At 37.3% G+C, this 21,038-nt stretch overlaps 1 protein-coding gene across 3 annotated transcripts; it reads right to left on the bottom strand.

The window, feature by feature from the left end:
• Window positions 1-7,098: 7,098 nt before the first annotated feature.
• On the bottom strand, window positions 7,099-20,684 carry odad1 (outer dynein arm docking complex subunit 1). 3 transcript variants are annotated; one of them, XM_082155860.1, is made up of 15 exons: window positions 20,444-20,684; window positions 17,354-17,434; window positions 17,178-17,277; window positions 16,546-16,726; window positions 16,332-16,457; window positions 15,000-15,113; window positions 14,849-14,916; window positions 13,719-13,906; window positions 12,443-12,571; window positions 12,279-12,361; window positions 11,484-11,652; window positions 11,169-11,332; window positions 8,920-9,023; window positions 8,686-8,779; window positions 7,099-8,590 (listed from the first exon to the last, which is right to left on the bottom strand). In XM_082155860.1, the coding sequence occupies exons 2-15, from the start codon at window positions 17,418-17,420 to the stop codon at window positions 8,486-8,488; spliced, it is 1,692 nt and encodes a 563-aa protein (XP_082011986.1). In that variant the 5' UTR covers window positions 17,421-17,434; window positions 20,444-20,684; the 3' UTR covers window positions 7,099-8,485. The 3 variants fall into 3 exon arrangements, with proteins under 3 accessions (XP_082011986.1, XP_082011985.1, XP_082011987.1); XM_082155859.1 differs by having other exon boundaries at window positions 17,354-17,455; window positions 20,453-20,684; XM_082155861.1 differs by having other exon boundaries at window positions 17,354-17,450; window positions 20,453-20,684.
• Window positions 20,685-21,038: the final 354 nt, after the last annotated feature.

Raw genomic sequence — 21,038 nt, 5'->3', positions numbered from 1 at the left:
AAGTCGTCATGTTCCTACATGATGTGGATGCCTAATGTATGTTAAACGCTTATTAGTGTGGTAACAGTTATCCAGTTTCTGCATCCTTCAATGTCATTACAGTTCGAGAAGTAACCAGTGAGCTTTCATCCATCCTGTTTCTTTTGCAGCAGATGATCTTGCACAAGGGAATTAAACAAATGGCCAATAATCCAGATGGCAAATTAGCATTTGCTTCTTCAAGCTGCAGCTGACATTTTTCCCATTGGATTTGATTTGGGACGGATGCAAGTTCAAACACACAAAGAGACAACCGTACTTTACCAATTAAATTATCTGCAAACTGCAGGATTTGCTCACTGAAACATGTAGTTTTCCAGAGAAACCCTGGCAGACGCAGTGTTGAGCTAATCCTAAATGTAACCCTCAAGAGCTGCCATATACACATTCGCTTTTTGAGGACAAAGAAGTCTTTATATACAGTCAGAGCCGCTCAGAAGTTATTGCCCAGTGTGCAAACATCACATACTGTACATACAATATCAAATCATTTCATCAATGCATTCTACTGTACCCTTTGCTATACAACGGATAATGTTTACATTTTCTGAAGAAATATGTAAATGGTGTTTGTTTGCCTATAACCTCACTAGTCAGTTGTCCCTATTTTTGCATTGTAAAATGTTCACAGAAAATCCTCTTATTCATCCAGACGTCACTATTTTTTTTTTTAGCTTCCAGCGAACACTGTGTTTTTAAGAAAGCATATCAAGATATAAATAGCCCATCTTAAAAATAAAAAAATAAAACAATATATATATAGTCTGTTCCATGACAATCTATCAATCTGAGTTTGACCTCAAGAAAAGTTTCAAGTCTTATATAAACAATATCTTTAAAATATCAGTTTCAATGTCTTATATATTATATAGTCTCTAAATGTGTCTGATTGGGGTCAGATGAACATGAAACTATTTATGAAATAATAGAAAAATATATTTTTTAAGCTTTAGAAAAAAACATTTTAAAAAGCTTGCCTATGTGTTTTTTGGTAATCATATTTATGAATCAGGCTTTAATGCTCATATTCTATGTTATAGGAGAATATGGAGCTCATCGATGAGAAAAACACTCAAACTGAGAAAAAATATGCCAAAAGTAAGATAAAATTGAAAGCTTGTAATGTAAATCTTTATAACAGGCTAGATATTCACATCAAATTCATTTAAATATTATTATATATTAGTCTTAGTAAGATAATATTTAAATGCTTAGTTTTATAATCAAAGCTTTTTTTTGTGGGAGGCAAAACATATAATGCAGTGAATGCCTGATGACATTTTAATAAATTAACAGGTTTTTTTTTTTTTTTTTTGAAAAATTTCATGATTATTACATACTTTATTACATGATTTTTCTAAGCAGCTTCAGTCCAGTAAGTGTTCATCATGAAATATTACTAATAATATTAAAGCTATTCTTACGTTTACTAAATATCAATAAAGATTTCACAGCAAAAAGGCGCGTGAACCACAAACTGAAGGTGGACGTTTTTACATTCATACCAAAAGGCCTTTTACTTACTATAAACTATCAATCAGATGAATATTCAGCAAAGTTTTTATCATGTTGATCCTTTTAGAGACTTAAAGACTGGATTATTCGACAAGCCTTCAATGTCAGTCCGGGCATTTTGAAAAGTAATAGCACATCTCTCCTTTAACGTCAAAGTTTAGTTAGGGTCAAGAGTTTGCTTAAACCTTGAGTGATGCTATAGCTTCAGCAAACATCAAAAGTATCAATGGCAATGCAAGCAGAGAGCCATGGAGCAGCTAAAGTTGATGTGATGGGGTTTATGCGTGTGTTTTAGGCCACACTGACCTCAGCCCCTTTGTGAGGCTTCAACAAAGAACCATCTGCATGAGACAAGAGACAGAAACATGGCGGACTGACTGGGGGAGGGACAGCAGATCGACAGAGATGTAGAAACAGGGACAGAGAGGAGAACAAAGACAGACGAGAAGGAACAGGATCTAAATATGCACTGAGGTGTTTCATGGTGATTGATAAACCAACCATGGTTTCTCAAATGAGGGCGCAGAACGAAACCCTTCACATGCACGGTCAAGAAGGGCTCCTGTAATCTTTCGCAAACACACTTCCTTACAGGACTGGATGAGAGTAATTAGAGCTCTCGGGGGCTGGGTTCTGGTTAACCATTTCATGGGCAGTTTTAACAGCCTCTCCGATTAGACATGAAGGATCCTCCACATCTGAGAAGCTTGTTTCTGTACCTATAAAACATTTAACAACTGCAGAAGCAGAGGTGAAGATCGAGAAGTCAAGAGATGCATGCCACGGTTTTCTGTTTTAAAGGTCTAATCAACAAGAAGTTTTGAATTGATGCTGTTTTGAGAACATAAAGAGGTCAGAACTTGAGGCTGATGAGAATCTCAACTCAAGCTTTATAGAAAGCAAATGAAGCCGATTTTTAGGACCATTAACATTTGAATGATATTTGCATGATAATTCATTTTCATTACTGTATGCATTCCCGTTATTTTAAATGGTGATTCTTACCATTTCTCTAACACATTTATTTTAAATCTGGATAAATGAATACTAAGTAAATACTGTACAGTTTAAACGGTATGTAATTAGTAGAATATAATGAGAGAATGTCACAAAAATACCACAATGCTAAAAATCCTAAAAAGATCATAAAATAACCTTCATTTTTAATCATTAACTTCATTATTAAAAAAATAAAATAATAATAATAATTATTCACTCTAAAAAATGCTAGGTTGTTTCAACCCATGTTTGGGCCAAATACGGACTTTTTAATTAAAAATAATTTAATTACATTTTTAAACCAACAACTGGGTTTGTTCATATTTGACCCAAACATGGGGTGAAACAAGCATTTTTTAGAGTGCTTTAATAGTTTTCTTAATTTTGAGGTGCAATTATGATTCACACATCCTTGTACCCGGGTTTACCTTATTCCTGATATATTTTCCAAACACGTATAGCATACAAGACAAATCATGGATAATCTTTTAAAAAATATACTGCTGTACTATACCTCTATAGTCAATGGTATAAACTAGCAAATAAGCTCTTTCAGTACAAATATTACTGAAGAATAAAAGTGGTCATTTACTAGATTAACGCACACAAGCATTAGTGATGAACAGCCATGTAACATGACGAACAGATGCAGATGGATCACCTAGCAACAGCAGCTTTCGTTCTCGCCACACTCTTCGCACATGACTGTTATTATCACCATCTAGTGGCATGTGATTGATAGGAAACTGATGGCATATTCAAAACTAAACAAATGTAACCTGTTCGGTTTAAGAACTTATTAAACCGGCATTCAATGCTTTTTTCTCCTCATAGGACCTTAAAACCAACATGATATCCCACATATGAATGATATGGGATCATGCAAATAAAGCTAGCAACAGAGCTTTCATGTATGGTGACAGCTGGAACCCATTAAAATTAGGCTTTGTTCAAATCGTGTTTCATGTTTTCAAACCTGTGTATGAATGTAACACGTCATCCATCATTAGCGCATGTGTACTTTGGTCAGAGTGGGAAAAATCTGATTACCCCGTATCTTTGTGTGTAAAATGCGCACTCCACTGTGATTATGTTTACTCTAATTATGAGCAAAACCACATTAACATAATCAAAGTAGTTCTGCCTTAATCACGTTGTAAGAGGGCATTTAGTGTTTCATCACAGTCCTAAAGGTTCTAAAAATAGGTGCAAAAGCAAATGTTTTTTAGAACTAGAATAAAAAATAAAAAAATTGAGAAAACTCACATTTAAAAACAAACAAAGCTCCTGATTGGTCAGGTCAGCGCAAGATCTTAGGTTGCCTAACAACACAATCAGAATCGGGGGAGGGCCTCTGGGAATGCAATTTGTGGATTGAGAGAAGGAAGAAAATACTTGGAATTCTGCCAAGAAAAATAAACAGAGAGAGAGAGAGAGAAAGAGAGAGAGGGGGGACCTTATAAAGGTGTAAAGAGAGTACAGTACAATATCAGTCATAAGATCTGGCGGCAAAGAACGCAGCCTTCAGGAACATACCACAAGGAAGTAACCTATAATTGCACCCTCATAAAGTTTATAACTTTAGAGTATTCAGTGAATATGGTTTTAGTTTTAGAACTCAATCAAAAACCTGGGGTCTAGAGTCTCTCTAGTTGGTTCAAATCTTTTAAAATGTTAAACTTTGTTTATCCATCTTTTTGTATGTCCATAAAAGTGAACATAGTTTTGGAAACTTGCAGATTGATTTTTTCCCCTCTTGGGCTAGTAAGTCACTTTGCCTCAGCAAAACAACGCCTTAGCAACCACTCAAACACCCCTAGCAACAGTATAGCAATGCACTAAAAACCACTTAGAAGAGCTTAGCATTTGCATAGCAACATCCTAGCAACCCCCTAGATTGGACCCAGACAGCAACATAGTGTCGGCCCTGATCCGGCCCACATCTGGTATGTGTGGAATCCATGTGTACCAGATGTGGGCCGGATCTGGGCCGACACTATCTTGCTGTCTGGGGAAACTCCAAGCAATGGCATAGCAATCCAATAAAAACACTCAGAATAGCTTAACATATGCATAGCAACACCTTAGTAACGGCAGAGTAACAAACTAAAAACACCCAGAAGAGATTAGCATCAGCATAGCAACAACCTAGTAACAACCCAGAACCCCCTCGCAATGGCTTAGAACTAAAAACCACTCAGAAGAACATAGATTCTGCTTAGCAATACACTAGTAACCACTTAGAAACCAATGACATAGCAACAACTAAAAACCATCCAGAAGAGCTTAACATCTGCATAGCAACACTCTAGAAACCACTTAGAACCCACTAGTAACAGACTAGCACCACACTAACAAACACTCAGAAGAGCCTGGCATCTGTATAGCAACATCCCTTAGTAACGACGTAGCAACGCATGAAAAGCCACTCAGAAGAGATTAGCATCTGCATAGCAACACTCTAGAAACCACGTAGAACCCACTAGCAACGGAATAGCAACACACTAAAAACCATTTAGAGGGCTTGGCATCTGCATAGCAACACCCTAGCAACGGCACAGCAATGCAAAGCAACTAGTGACCACCATTTGAAAAAATGCAAAAATTCAGTTGTTTGGTAGATGTCACTTTAGAATAACACATGTGATATATCAAAAACCAGATGTAGCCAGACAAGAATGAAAAACCTTTTGATAAAAAGGAGTGTTTAAATGACTAACAGGATGTGTTTACAAGGGCTGGAGAGTCAAGATAGACAGAGAAAAATGAACAGGATATGGGCCAGTTTGGGTGGTGAAGATAACGGTGAATGAACGCGTCTGGTGTGTTTGAGTGCACCTTTTTGTATGTCCATAAAAGTGCACATAGTTTGAAAGCAATAAGACAATAAGACAATTAATACATCCACTGTCAGCAAGAAATCACATATAAACATTAACATATAAAACAAACAAACAAACAACATGGTTTAGACTATGCTGCCCACACCTAGTCTGATTACTTGGAAAACATTTCCTCAAAAAGCTTCACAATTTGAGAATCTATGTCTGTAAAACAAGCAGTGCAGGACCAGTTATGTACCAAAGTTTACTTGCATTTGCAAACACTACAAATGCATTAATAAGTAAGACAGACAGGAAGGAACATAATACATCCTGGGAAGAAAAAAGAGCAGAGGAAGGATGAGATAAGAAGTGATAGTAAATGGCTAAGTTGTAGTAGTAAGGGTTGCCAGGTCTGCGTTAAAAAAATATCCCAATTACCAAATGCCAAAAAAATAAAATAAAAATAAAATCGAATTATGCCATTCCCATAAATAAAATACTTATTTTACAGTCAATGTTATATAAAATGAAAACCACTATAGTAGTGGTCATAGACACAGCTCAAAGGCTATCTACCAGTGGCCAAACTTCACAAAACTTAATATCTTACAGTTTTATCATTGGTTAAATATGAAATATTTCAATACAAGCATTTAAGTCAAATATAATGTATGCAATATGTTAAAATTAACCCTGGGGGACAACAGTTTAGAGAAGTGGCTCAATTTCGCGGGTAAACAGCGGACTTGGCAACCCTGGTAGTAGTTAGTGTTTCTCTTGGTGTCAGCGTGTACTCTGATTGGCTGCTTGCTTTGCAGTGTGGGCGAGAGAGAGCCGTTGCTAGCATAGATGGTTGCTAGTATGAGGAAGTGATGATGGGGGGGCGGGGGGGGGTTACATGGTTGCCATGGTTACACGGTGGGCCGTGTGCACAAAACATTTTGCAGCAAATGGAGGGGGTTAAAAAGGGGTCGAATTTCAAAGCATCTAAACTTCCATCTTGAGTTGCGTCTGATGCATTATCTGTGCGAGTTTGTTTCCATAGAACGAAGAAGAGAGCGTATTTAAAGCCACACTGGCATCAAAAGAGACACAAATACTTAAAGGGTTAAGTATTTCTTTATATCCCCCATCGAATTAATACTACAAACAGAATATTTAGTAGAGAATAAGCACAAAAATATGTATAATAAAATAGTATATGTATGTATGTGTGTGTGATGACATCTTCATACCCTCCAGTTTTCCCTGCTTCTAAAATTAACGAGTAAAATGTGAAGTAAGAATTAAAGAATTATAATATTTAAAATGTTAATTAAAGACTACAAATCACATATTTCCAGTCTTTGATGCTGATTGGTCAATAGCATTTCTTTCAAAGTACTTAGAATGGCACTTATATGTACTTATGGTTTAAAGGGTTAAAAACTCCTGGTTGTTGTGTCCAAAAGCACCCTTTGACTATATTCAGAATATAGCATGACCTCAAGTTCCTTGTTGCTGAAATAATGCCCAATCTGTCATATTATAGTAATTGAGATAAAAAGTCTCCAAAATAGATTTGCTAAAATGATCTGATGTCTGATAAAAGTTTAAAACACAATACCTGGAAATTGTTGTTTTGCTAAAATTTTATTGCCGTCACTCTTTAAATAGAAACATGGGAAACACCAAAACATGTGACCACTTGATGCATTATTTAACAAAACAAAGAATTGAGTACAGGGGGAAAACATTTATTTTTATTTATTCAAATATACTGTACATGACAGACATATGAGGGCATTTGGGGAGTTCTGTGATCTAACTGACTCACTAACTTTGGCTAAATTCTGCCCTCTTCTGTTTGTTGTAAGGAACTGTTCATCAAATGACAATTCTGTCATTATTTACTCACCCTCATGTTATTCCAAACTCTTAACATTTATTCCATGAACAGCATACGGGTTAATGAGTACATAATGACAGAATAAATGATCTAGGTATAATCTAGCTAGGTAGATAAGCATGTTTGAATGGAGCTGAAAAAGAATTACAGCCTATATATCATTTTCAATTTCACTTTTTTATTAGAAGACCAGAGTGTGTCTTAAAGGGATACTTCACCTCTGGAAAGATGAATGTGTATTTAAAATGAGTCATTTATGTAGAAGAAATGTGAAATTAGGAGCTTTCTAGACTGAGAAAAGCCAGAAAATGTATTTTTGGCTTATGTGGATGAAAGACAACAACTCCCAGAATGCACTTGCTTCGCTGCCCTAGGAGGCCACTCCCAAGCCACGCCTACCGGTAAGAGAGCACAGTTTAAAACAACAAGGCTAGGCTACTAGTGAGTCTCCGTGACGAGTCTGCCCGGGATTTAGAGATCGCCCAAAATGTCCGGGATTTGGCTTTTGCGTTCTACAGTCGCCATTCATTATGTTTACTGTGGCGAGCAGGACGAGACTGAGGCCGCGGGAGAACGGCGCGAGGCCGGTGGCGTGATTACTGAGACGCACCGGTCTCGTATCTCTCACGGAGGAGCGGGAATTTTCTTAGCAATGTTAAAACGCACATCAACCGATCACTTGTTTAGCGTTCATGTAAACACTACATTCAGATTCACCAATCGGAATGAATTCAGTTAGATTGAAACAAAAGGTGTGCATGTAAACAATGAATGGCGACTGCAGAAAGCAAAAGCCGAATCCCGGACATTTTGGACGATCTCGACGGCCGGACATGTCCAGGAAAAAGAGGATGGTAACCCCTACTACTCAGCTTTCTCCTACTACTTAGCTTTCTCCACAGAACAAGAGCCTGCTAGCTTAGCCTCCAAAAAAAGATGGCTGACACTGTGTGTACATTCTGTGAGTGAGATCCCACCCTCTATGGGCGGGAACATGCGGGACAGCTCCTCCTACTGGCTGTAGTCTTTAGCCTCTGGCCCAAAAATCGTCCGATGACGCAAAATGACGATTTTTGCATCATCGGAGGATTTTTTTCCAGACAAAAAATACATAAATCTCTCGTCTCAGGGGGATATGAGGGTGGAAAGCACGGTAATTCGAAAATACTACAGGTTTTCTACTAATGCAAAGCTTAATGCTAAATCCTGAAGTATCCCTTTAAGGCTCCAGCGAACGCTGTCTGCTGCTAGACATGGTGCTGCTCTTAGGGGTTTTCACATCTTTGCCTCCTCCTGCACGCAGAGACTCGTCTTTACGCACGACCTGCGACAGAAAACCCACAAACACCATGTAACTGTAATGCAAACCGTAGTTAATGAATACATCAGAATGGGAAAGAGCTATTCTGTGTGCCTTACACTGCTCATCATAACATGCTGATGGAGTTCTTTGTGGGTCAAAGGTCGATCCTCCTCATCTGTGAGAGAAGAGTCCTCGGCCTCATAATCATGCCTGAATCGTGCACAATAAGACCAGGAGCATATATCAACAAAATAAAGTCATTATTTCCACATATTTTGTGTACTTTTGTTTTATCTCCATAGACTGTGTGTGTCTATAGCTCAACATACCGTATGAGAAGCTTCTCTCACCTGGTAATGGGCGGCTGAACGATCTCTGCGTGTCTCAGCATGTCTGGTTTCTGACCCAGCAGGAACTGAGCGACCTCTTTCAGGTCGTAACTCTTCTCCAGGTCCTATTTATTTACATTACAGTTACACCACGGGTCAGCAGTTCAGAATAAGTAAAACATTTTAACGAATAAGTCTGTTATTCTTATCAAGGATGCATTTATTTGATCAAAAATACAGTAAAAACAGTGAAATATTATTACAATTTAAAAGCACTGTTTTCTATTTTAATATATTTTTAAAATGTAATTTATTCCTGTGATCAAAGCTGTACTTTCAGCATCATTACTCCAGTCTTCAGTGTCACATGATCCTTCAGAAATCATTCTAATATGATGATTTGATGCTCAAGAGACATTTCTGATTGTTCTCAATGTTGAAAACAGTTTTTGTTGCATAATATTTTTGTAGAAACCGTGATACTATCATTCAAAAGTTTGGTCCTAAGTAAGATTAAAAAAAGAAGAAATTAATACTTTTATTAAGCAAGGACACATTACATTTCTGTTTCAAATTAATGCTGTTCATTGATCCTTCTATTCAACAAAGAATCCTTAAAACAATGCATCATGGTTTCAACAAAAATATTAATCATGAAAACAATTATTGATATTAATAATAAGAACCAGTATTAATAATTAAGCTAACGCATGGCTTTGTATTGCTTGTTTAATGTTGTTTAAGCAGCACAAAATTGCTTTAACACTATGGCAGTGTCTAAAATCGCCCCCTATACCCTCATTCACTATTCCCTACATCACTCCACTAATATAGTCGAGTTGAAGGAGTGAATGAACACGAGTGAGTGAATTCGGACACTGAGAGCGCCGGAAGGGCTGCCGTTTTGCATCGTTTGTGCTTGATGTTTAATAGGCATTTAAAACTGCTCTAGTAATAAGATGAAAAGATTAATCTAGAACTCTGTCATGTATAAACCTTAATTAAACAATTTAATAATCATTTAAAAAGAAATTTAAACCTGTATGATATTACTCTGTATCCTATGGAAGATTGTTTCTGCCACAGAATAAAACATTTTAAAAGATAATTGCGACTTTTTATCTCACAATTGCGAGATATAAAGTCAGAATTGCGTGAAATAAAGTCGCAATTGCGAGATATAAAGTCAAAATTGCGTGAAATAAAGTCGCAATTGCGAGATATAAAGTCAGAATTGCGTGTTATAAAGTCAGAATTGCGTGTTATAAAGTCAGAATTGCGAGATATAAAGCCAGAATTGCGTGAAATAAAGTCGCAATTGCGTGTTATAAAGTCAGAATTGCGTGTTATAAAGTCAAAATTGCGTGAAATAAAGTCGCAATTGCGAGATATATAGTCAGAATTGCGTGTTATAAAGTCGCAATTGCGTCTTATAAAGTCAGAATTCTGACTTTTTTTCTCGCAATTGCGACTTTATATCACGCAATTCTGACTTTATAACACATAATTGCGAGTTTATATCTCGCAATTCTGACATCTTTTCTCAGAATTGGGAGATATAAAGTCCAATTCCAAGGGGAAAAAAAGACGGACTTGTTTTTGTTGTTGTTTTTTTTTACCTCAGAATAGTTTATATCTCACAATTCTGACTTTATAACATGCAATTGCGACTTTATATCATGCAATTCTGACTTTATATCTCCCAATTACGACTTTATTTCTCAGAATTGCGACTTTATATCTCGCAATTACGACCTTATTTCTCAGAATTGCGACTTTATATCTCGCAATTACGACTTTATTTCTCAGAATTGCGACTTTATATCTCGCAATTGCGACTTTATTTCTCACAATTCTGACTTCATATCTCGCAATTCTGAGAAAAAAAAGTCACAATTCTGACTTGATATATTGCAATTGTGAGAAAAAAAGTCAGAATTGTGACATAAAAAGTCGCAATTACTATTATTTATTTATTATTCAGTGGCGGAAACAAGCACTTCCATAGTATCCACATTGGACCAGCAGTTTGGAAAATAGTTGCTGCGCCATCTTCTGGTCAGACACGGGAATTCACAGTGCATCATGGGTGTTCTGTTCTCTAGCCATGAGCATACATCTGTTGTACACTCGTTATCACGGTGCATTGTGGAATTGAATGAGTGCACTCCAAATGTCCACTCAAATAGTGCCCTATTTAAGGCTATAGGGGGTGATTTCGGACACTGCCTATGAAATAACCTGTTGGAACATTCTGGTATTTTCTGTACCTTAGAATTAATGAAGGCTTGAATGGTGAGCAGTTCACTGGTCCTCTGCTCCACCAGGCTGAGGTACGTCATGATGTTACTGTCTCTGATCCCAGAGGAAGAGCCCAGCATGTCAGCCACCAGTGTTCGGTCGCAGTCAATCTTATTGAACACACTCTCTGTCCCTAGAATGACATCAACATAAGCTTTTGTGTATAAAAACGTAAGTATCATTCTTCTTCTAAGACGATAACGTGACAATGTTATCATTTTTGATTCTTCTAGGGTTTATCCACGTGGTTATGTTAACACGTGTTTGGGTGATTTTACTAGTACCTGTTTTGATCTGATGAAGGATCTTGCTGATGTCATCGGCCTGGGCTTCATACCGTTGAGCTCGTGTCTCACACTCTTGCTTTAGATCCATCAACTCTTTTAACGCCACCTGATTTTCCTGTTCCTTTTGGACACCTTTCATGTGCAACTGCTTCATCTCTTCTCCAATCTGGAACAGAATCAACACAAAAAATGGATTCCTACTGTTGTGTCTGTATTAAAATGTGAATATGAATAACATTATGCATGTTGCATGTTCATTTAGCCCAGGTTGGCACAGGCTTTTGTTTGGTCTTTAAGTGTTTTCAGTGTTGCTCTTATTAACTAAAACTAAAACTATTAAAATTGTTTTCATTAAGTAAAATAAAGTTTAAAATTAATTAATTAAAATAAATATTAGACGAAAAACTAAACTTTAAAAAACTTCAGTGTTGCTTTGACAATTGTGCTAAATGAACAATGAAGTTGCTAAAATTACTAAAAATGAAATAAAAAGAAGATAAAGCTAAACAGAAAAAAACTAAATATAATAAAAATGACAAAATCACATAAGAAACTTCACTAAAACATAGAATATTATAGTATAAATACTATACTATATAATATAAATACCAGAATAGTACATAAATAATACTAAAATGACTAAAGTAATTTTAGGGGAACTCATATTAATGTTAAAAAACCTCATAAAGTGAAATTTTCATGTCATGGGACCTTTAAATGATCAGTTCATCTTGCGAACAATATGTATGTTTTGGGTCTTTATTTGACTAGTTCTGTGATTCTCACACTGACCTGATGGATTTGCTCTCTCAGTCTCTCAGCTTCCATGTTCTGTTCATTCACAAAGTTAAAAAGAGCAAAGTTCTTGTCCTCAACTGTTAAAAAAACACATAAAGAGTTGTAGCATAACACATTGCAATCATTTGTTGGCACAAAACAGAAAACATAAAGCTCACCCTGAATGAAATTTGTAACCAACATCTTCAAATTATCTTCCCCAGTCAATCTCTTGATCCGCTGGAAAACCTCCTCCAGAGTGTCAAAGGTCTCCTCTCCGGCGTCTGCCCTCCTCTGCTCCTTCATCTCTGCCATCAGCACACATTGGTTACTTTTCAGCCAATAAAATTGTTAGATTTATAATCAATTAATCAATCAGTCTGTTATAGAGTATACAAAAGTTTCGGATCAGCAAGATTTTTTAAAAAGTAAATTATATTTTTAATCAGCAAAGATGCATTCAATTAAAATACCTCATAACAAATATCTGAGTGTTTGGCATGGAAATGGTTATGGATAGAGACAGAGCACAACGCGTCATAATCTGAAGACCACGCCCACCAAGGGGGAAAACAAACCAACTGTCTCCATTGACTTTGCATTGCGAGAGGCTGCCTCCTTGTCATTTCTTGCTTCTAACAAAATATAGAATAATGCCTAAAAGCTGCTGTGTGACAAGGTGTACAGCAAACAAACTAAGAAACCCAGAAATAATTTTTCATAAGCTGTCGACCCCAAAAAACGAGCGTTTGAGGACATAAAAGTGGATACAGGCTGGAACGAATGGGTAAATTGTGGGATCCTGACACTCAGTATTCACTAAAATACACCACGTGTGCAGTAAGTTAAACATTTGGTCACTGGTGAGTCAAATATCCAAATGTCAGTTTTATATATTATATTTCTGTAAGATAAACTATCCTGTGTTACCGATTACGGTCTCCTCCAGCGGACGTACGTTAGTTCTCAGAGTAATGAGACACGTGACGCTCTGTCTCAACTGCCTGTATCCACTTTTATGTACTAAACACTCGTTTTTTGAGGTCGAGAGCTAATAAAAACGTATTTCTGTTTTTTTTAGCTTGTTTGCTGTACACCTTGTCACACAGCAGCTTTTAGGCATTTGTCTGTCTTTTGTTAGAAGCAAGAAATGACAAGGAGGCAGCCTCTCGCAATGCAAAGTCAATGGAGACGGTTGGATTGTTTTCCCCCTGGGTGTGGGCGTGGCCTAAATACGCTCTGTCTCTATATGACAATGTCCAGGAACCAATCAGCTGTGCCCAATAGATAATGATGTGATTGCGAACAGAGTTAAGGACCTATCAGCCGGCGCCATCTAGAGTTTCATGACAGAACTTTGTATTTATTTTTTATCTTACTGATCCCAGACTTCTGAACGGTAGTGCACACAATTTAACCAACAACAATTCTTGGTTACAAATATTGCTCTCTGACCTTGTCTGCGTCTCATTTCCTGTCCATCATCCATGGCGGTTCTCTCGTTACTCTTGGTGGTCATGAACTCTTTGAGTCGGCGTTCATGAGCGATGACTCTCTCCAGCTCCTTCATCTCAGCTGAGTACTGCGCAAAATCCTTTATCGCCTTCTCCTTCATCATGGTAATTTTGGTCTGTGCCTCCTCTCTTAAATACACACATATAAATAGAGCCGGCTACAAATGTCCAAAACACGTATTGAGGGTGGAGCAATGTGTAATCCCATACAAAATATTAACTCTTTATTATAATTGAGGTGTGCAATTTTTCAATGTTAAAAGTGGTTGGGAAACCTTTTTGCATTTAAGAGAGGGTAAGAATAATATTAACCAGTAATATTTAATTTATGACTTATGTTTATATTGGAGGCAGGGTTATTATCGCTGATTAAATTCTAAAACAAAAACTATTAAAACAAATTTTAAAAGCTGAAATAATTAGAAATGTTGCATTATAAATTGAAATAGAAGCACAAAAATTACTGGATATAAATAAAAAACTAAGTTTTTCATGATTTTGGGAACTTTGTTACTACTCTGGTGTCGAGTAATGATGCTCATTAAATATGCCCCTCGATCTGAGCTGCACCAATCACATCGGGTTATCTGATATAGGCGGGCCAGAGGCGAGCTAAACTGAAGACGACAGCGCTGCGACGGCGAAGTCATTAGTAAACATTGCAAGATGGTTATGGATGAACACCAGTTGTTTGAAACGGCTTTGGCCGCTACAATGAACGAGTTAGACTTGGCTTTTTATCTAAAACAGGAACAGAAGACGCCGCTCGAATCGTTCCTTTGCAAGAAGGGCGTTTTTGCTGTTTTGCCGACCGGATACGGTAAGAGTATAATCTACCAGTTAGCTCCGCTGGTAGCTAAGCGTATGGGGTTTATTGTTGTGATTGGTCGTAGTGTTATCCAATTGCGTGCAGTGAGATTTTCAAATGCATGCTTGGTGCCGCCCCTCGAGCTGGCCGAGTTTCATTAGTCGACGCCAGACCATTCATCTTTTAGATTTATGTCTGGATTTCCAGGCTAGGAACTTTGTATATAAGCGAAGCAACTTAAAATCTCAAAGTATCTCTCTTACCTCACATCATAAGCTGTGGTTGACATGTCGATAACTTCACCAATATCCTTACGAACATCTTGCAATACCTGAAAGAAAGACAACAGCACTTGTTTGAACTGTGTTCAATCACTGCATCCCTCACACTCATTAAACACCCAGAATGCCTAACCTTCTCCAGTCTGCGATGCAGCTGCTGGAACCGGACGCGTTCCATGCGGAGTGTCTCGAGCTCTTCTCTGAGCTGGCTGTTCTTCGTCAGCTGTTCGTTAAAGCGAATAAGAGCCTGCAGGGACAACAAGGGAAACATTTTTAAGGAGAAGTTAAAATTCTCTTCCCTTTTCATTTGCAATTTTCATTATTCTGATTATTTGCTAAGAATTATGGTTATTTTTACCGCCATTATTCACATACACCAATGCACAGCACAAATGATGAACTCGCATATAGTAGGTGTATTTCTGGCCACTGTTTCAATCTACTTACGTCAAATGCCAAACATATTACTATGGACGTATTGCTAAGGATTTTTTTCCTAAAAATGTCTTCATTTCTATGTTTTTGACCATCAATATTCTGCATTATATTCATGTTGTCAACATGATCTCAGCATCTTCAGCACCCCAAAAATTTGTTTGGAAAATTTCAGGTCTTTACCACCCCTTCCAATCCAATCGAAATTTTAAATGGATCGATTGAGGTGATTCAATTAAGGCTTTTCAGTCCGATCGAGTCATCGATCCTGTTACAGAGGCATTATTTGGTTTCATATAAATGTAGCTACTCACACCAGTTCAGCATTGTCTAAGGAACAAATTAACAGTTTTGTATGGCCAAATGTTTTGCCACAGTCTGGTCCAGTCTGCACTTTATTTTGGCAGCCACTTAAATCTACACTGATTTACATGTGAAGTGCCCACAATTGACCTATGGCTAAGCCACGCCCCCTCCACTCACTCGGACAAACAGTCAACATTCGGTGACAGCTGTCACAGTAGGAGACATTTCACAGGAGGCAATTGATGATTTTTGGAGACAGAAAGATTATATATCATCTCAAAGTCACCAAAAGGGCCTTAACTATGCATTGGAGGGTTATATTAATAATTGTATTGTTTATCCACGTTTAGTTGATGTTGTGGTCTACCGCATAACTTAATCCAGAGCAGACACTTATCTTGGTTGAGATGTGGCTTGGGAAAGGGTAAAAAATACACACCGTCGCCCAGCCTCTCGGGATACCTAGTGTCGGAGTTGCATGTACCCCATGAACACCGTTTGACCATTTTAAACTTAAAATGACAAGAAAAAACATATAGAAACGAATGAAAACTGACTAACTGCAATGCATTTCAATGGACGTGGAAGCAGAGAATGTCCGAGTGTATTGGGTTAGCTATGCGCACTGTGATTGGCTCATCGCGTTTGGGGGCGTGGCTTAGCCATAGGTCAATTGTGTGGTCAGTGAAACTGCATGCTGTGAAATGTTTGATTCTCTGTTTACCCGGTCCAGTTTGTTCTCCAGGGTGCGTGTGGCCTTCTGAGTCTGGCGGGCCTGAGACGTGTGACTCTGGGAAGCCGTGACCTCTCCTCTTCTCACTTCCACCAGCCTTTTCTCCATATTCATGATCTGTAAACAGAATGCATGCAAACAAACATCTGTAGCACCAACAGTGTGTTATCATGTGACTAAGTTTAATAACTAGGCACATATGCACCTCCTGTTCCATCTGTGTTTGGGTCTGTCTCTCCTTCTCTAGTTGATCCTCCAGCGTGTTTCGTTGCTCCAGCAGAGTCTGGATACTCTCAGTGTCCTGATTGTCATTCTTTCTATGCGATTGGCACTCGAGCACACAAAGCAACTCCTCCTGTTCCTCACGCAGCTTAGAAATCTCCTGGCTGCGGACAAACACGCACACACAACAAACTAAATATGCTCAAACACACACATTCCATACAAGACACAATGCAATAATGCAACATTGCTGGGTAAAACATCATGAGCACATTAGATAGGCTTCTAATGACAAATCCTAACCCTACTCCTAAAAGAAAAACAATGCAGGTTTTTTTTTTTTTTTTTTACACTTTTTAGAATAAATATAATATTTACTTTATGTATGATACATTTTGTCATTGTCAGTTAACCCAATATACTTAAAGGTATAGCGGAGGATCTTTCCAAATTTTAGATAAGACCCGCCCTCTCCACTTTTTGAAAAGTTTGATTGATTCACCAGAATGATTGACAATTAGGAGGACCAATAGTTTAGACTACCCACCAGGAAGTAAAACATCCTCCGCTATACCTTTAATAAACCAAAACCTGAAAGTGTTTTGTGGCACTGACCGCTGTTTGCGAATCTTTTCCTGTGACTGGATGCTGTAGGCCTGCCGATCCCCCTCCGTTATACGAAACTGTCTCTGCAGTTTTTCAATCTCTGTCTCAGCTGGACACAAACAGCTGGTTGCATAATTATCTTAATAATTATCTTAATTATCAATAACAATGTTTCATTTGCATACCAATTCCATCAAATTCCAAGTCACTGCTGTCAGAGAGGGCACTGGTTGCTGATCTTCCACGAGGCATGATGAAGATGATGACTATAGTCACAAAACACTGGGCTAACAACAGTGCATAACAAAACAAAGCTTTGAATTATAAATAATAAAGACAAAACTTAAGTAACAGCAAAACTCCAAGGTCACCAATTCCTTATATGATTTATAAAAAATTATTATTATTATTTTTTGCCAACAACTAAACTCTCCAAAACCCTTTAAAATACTGGGTGTATATAACATTGTTTACATAGAAAATGATATGATGTGTATCATATTATTTATTATACAGTCACAGAGAATATAAAATAATATGGTGCATATATTACGTTAAAAGTACGTAAAACATTTTAAAAAACATTAAAGATTTGATTCGTTGACATTGTAAAATGATATAATTTGCCCAAAAACGTGATAGCAACGGGTCATGCGCACTGCGCACAGCCTCTTCGGCGCGAGTAGCAATCGATTCGTCAAATCCAGAGGCGTTTCAAGAAATTAAATATGGAAATATGTTTGGGCCCTTTCACACCTAACTTGTTTGGTCCGGACTTTCGGACTTTTCAGTTTGGTCAGAATCAAAATTACAGGTGTGAAACCTCCCCCGGACCACGGTCCGGACCAAACAGACGAAATTTGGTCCGACGAAAAGAGGTGGTCTCGGTCCGGATCAAACTGTTCAAAGGTTTGGTTCGTTTCTAGTGTGAAAGCATTTTCTGTATGGTTCGGACTTTCGGACCATTTACAGGAAGTTCCGGTGGTTCCCGCGTAGCATAAACAACTGAAGAAGAATATTTATGTGCAGATCTGTCAGTCCTGCCCACAGCGTTTCTTCCAACTGATTCGCGCGCGCGCGCACACACACACGCACACATTTGTCCTGCATCCTACCGGCGATGATTTGTTTGCACAACGAGGACGTTCATTTGGCGAATTTGAACTAGCGTCGAGTATAGTTGGTGCTGGAGGGAGTAATGCCGTAATAATAACAGCATAGTGGCAACGATAATATGCGTCTGTTCATTCATTCTTGTCAAAGTTACCCGCCGAATTGACAACACGCTGACGTCAGACGCTTGTCCGTTTACAAACCAATCAATGTCAATATGCAGCCATGTAGATGATGACGACAGGACGCAAGTACGTCATGAAAAGTTCTTTAGTGCGCTCGCATAATTGCAATGTGAAACCAAACCAAAACTAACCAAATGTATACAATGTATCAAAACATGAACTTTGGTTCGGACCTTGGTGCGGACTTTCAGGTGTGAAAGGGCTGTCGGTACACGATCCGTTCCACCTGCACGATCCGTTTCACGCATGCGTAGTAGACGCAGTAGAAAACGCACATGCGCAAATGATAATTCTGTTTTGCGACGATTTACGACACTGCACGATCTGTTCCACGTAGTTCTTTCTTCATGTAAGTGCAGATTGTCTAGGCAGAAATGCATATTATGTTCCTTATTGTCTTCTGTAAACAACATTGAAGGGATCATTTTCCTCATTTAGATTATATAGACCCATACCATACTAATACAAAATTACTCAACTTAAAAGTTAACTAATATTAGCAGCTTTTAATAATAAAAAAACGACACAAACCGTCTTTGACAATACTACTGACCTCAGACCAAAACACGGCAAGTTAAGCCTAAAACCATACAGCAGTGAATCGCAAAGGAGAGTAGCCTATGGAGGAAACTGATCATGTATGTTAATGTAACAACTCACAACTCCTTTATTATTTTTGGATTGGCAACCACGTAAACACATCGTAATGCATAGCGTAAGCTACATTTAAAAGCATCAAAATAGACCCGCTGTGAAATGTTAAACACAATACAACGTTACACAAATATGCCGCAAGTTGTGCCATCGCATGCATGGTTCCGATAGTGTAGGAAAACCGTGACGTTTTCTACTACGTAATTACGCGCATGCGTGTACGGATCGTGCAGGTGGAACGGATCGTGTACCGACAAGGGCCCTTAAAAACGAATGAAGAGTTTATGGATGAATATCTGAACTAAGATGAAGAAGAGGACAACGAAAAAGACGAATATTCAACGGTGAATGCGATTGACGTCTGATTTTCCCTCAATACTTTTGTGAGTGATGCATCGTTTCTAACACAACACAGCAGTATAAATATATAGTGCATAACGTACACACTATTTATACTGCTGTGTTGTTAACCAGTACTATGCTTTTGGGCTTGTAACGTTACTTTGGTAATACTTTTTGGAGGACCTTGGAGTAGCAGGTAAATACCATATCAAAGATGAATAGAATAGGTAATCATTCAGTTCCAGAATGCATAACGTATTAATGTTCCATGTTATCTCAATCATTTACGTTCCATAGTACTAGTAGTAACTTACCGCAGTATTTGTTTACTATAAATGTTTCTACTCAGACAACCGTAAACTGCCCCCCCCCCCCCCCCCAACACCGTTTTAACATTTATATTTATGTATTAATTAAAATTATATTAATCTGACATGATGATGCTATGTAACGTTAATCAAGAAGATAACGTAGCCAACGACTAGTCAAGCTTTGATCAAAAATATATTATACATTTAAATAATGATACTTAGGCTACCCAGCTAACAATTTTATGTTATAAGAACGTTTCCATAACGTTCCCATTAAGTTATAAAAACGTTATTTCTGAATGTTCTAGGAACGTTCAAAACGTCCAATTTTTTAGACGTTGTATTAACGTTGTTTCTTAGTTATAGAAACGTTATTAAAAACGTTAATAGAACGTTAAATTCTCCCTTTATACAAACATTGTATTAACGTTCTTACTTGGTTATAGGAACGTTAATAGAACGTTCAATTCTCCCGTTATATAAACGTTCTCTTAATGTTTTTCTAAGATTATGAAAAACGTTCTTAAAACATTCTATTCACTTGTTTAAACATTTAAACATTCTCAGTGTTTTGCATATAATGTATAACTTATAGGTTTGACATACAGCTTTGTTTTATTAGTGATCACTGCCTCTGATAACAGTAGAATATGTTGAGGCAAATAAAGACTTATTTTACCTTGTACTGGTATCACTCTTCAGGTGGTTTTATTTGACACGTCTTCCTCCTTTTTGGACAAAGTTGTTAGTAACTGTCTCTAAGGAAAAACGATCTACAGAGGGCGCTGTTTCTCACAAACACGAGACCAATGAAAGGAAAAGACTTTCGTTTCGGATTTATTTATTTTTTTGTTTTTAATTCAAAAGAAGCATTTGAAAGGATCAGAAGTAATACAAGAAATAACAAATAATCTGAACTATTTGACAATAATTATTTTCCATTTATTTTATTAAAAGTCATTGTATTGCAAAATTGAATGTCCAGTACATATATATATATATATATATATATATATATATACACACACACATATATAAAATAAAACATAATTCTATTATTATAGCAGATGACTGCATACTGCTTACCAGATAAATTAAAATATTGATTGACGTTGAATTTTTTTAAGTGAGAACTAAGAAAGGATCATTATACAAAAATATTAGACCACAAACTACAGCGATTGACCAATCGTAATCAGGTATACCATAGAGCCCAATAATAATAATATTAATAATTCAGCAATTGTTTTTAGCTTTCTTCAGGT

Source organism: Leuciscus leuciscus, assembly GCF_965113295.1.
Source record: "Leuciscus leuciscus genome assembly, chromosome: 23".
Taxonomy (NCBI): domain Eukaryota; kingdom Metazoa; phylum Chordata; class Actinopteri; order Cypriniformes; family Leuciscidae; genus Leuciscus; species Leuciscus leuciscus.
The sequence above is the reverse complement of the archived record's forward strand: the minus strand, read 5'-3'. Positions and strand labels throughout refer to the sequence as shown.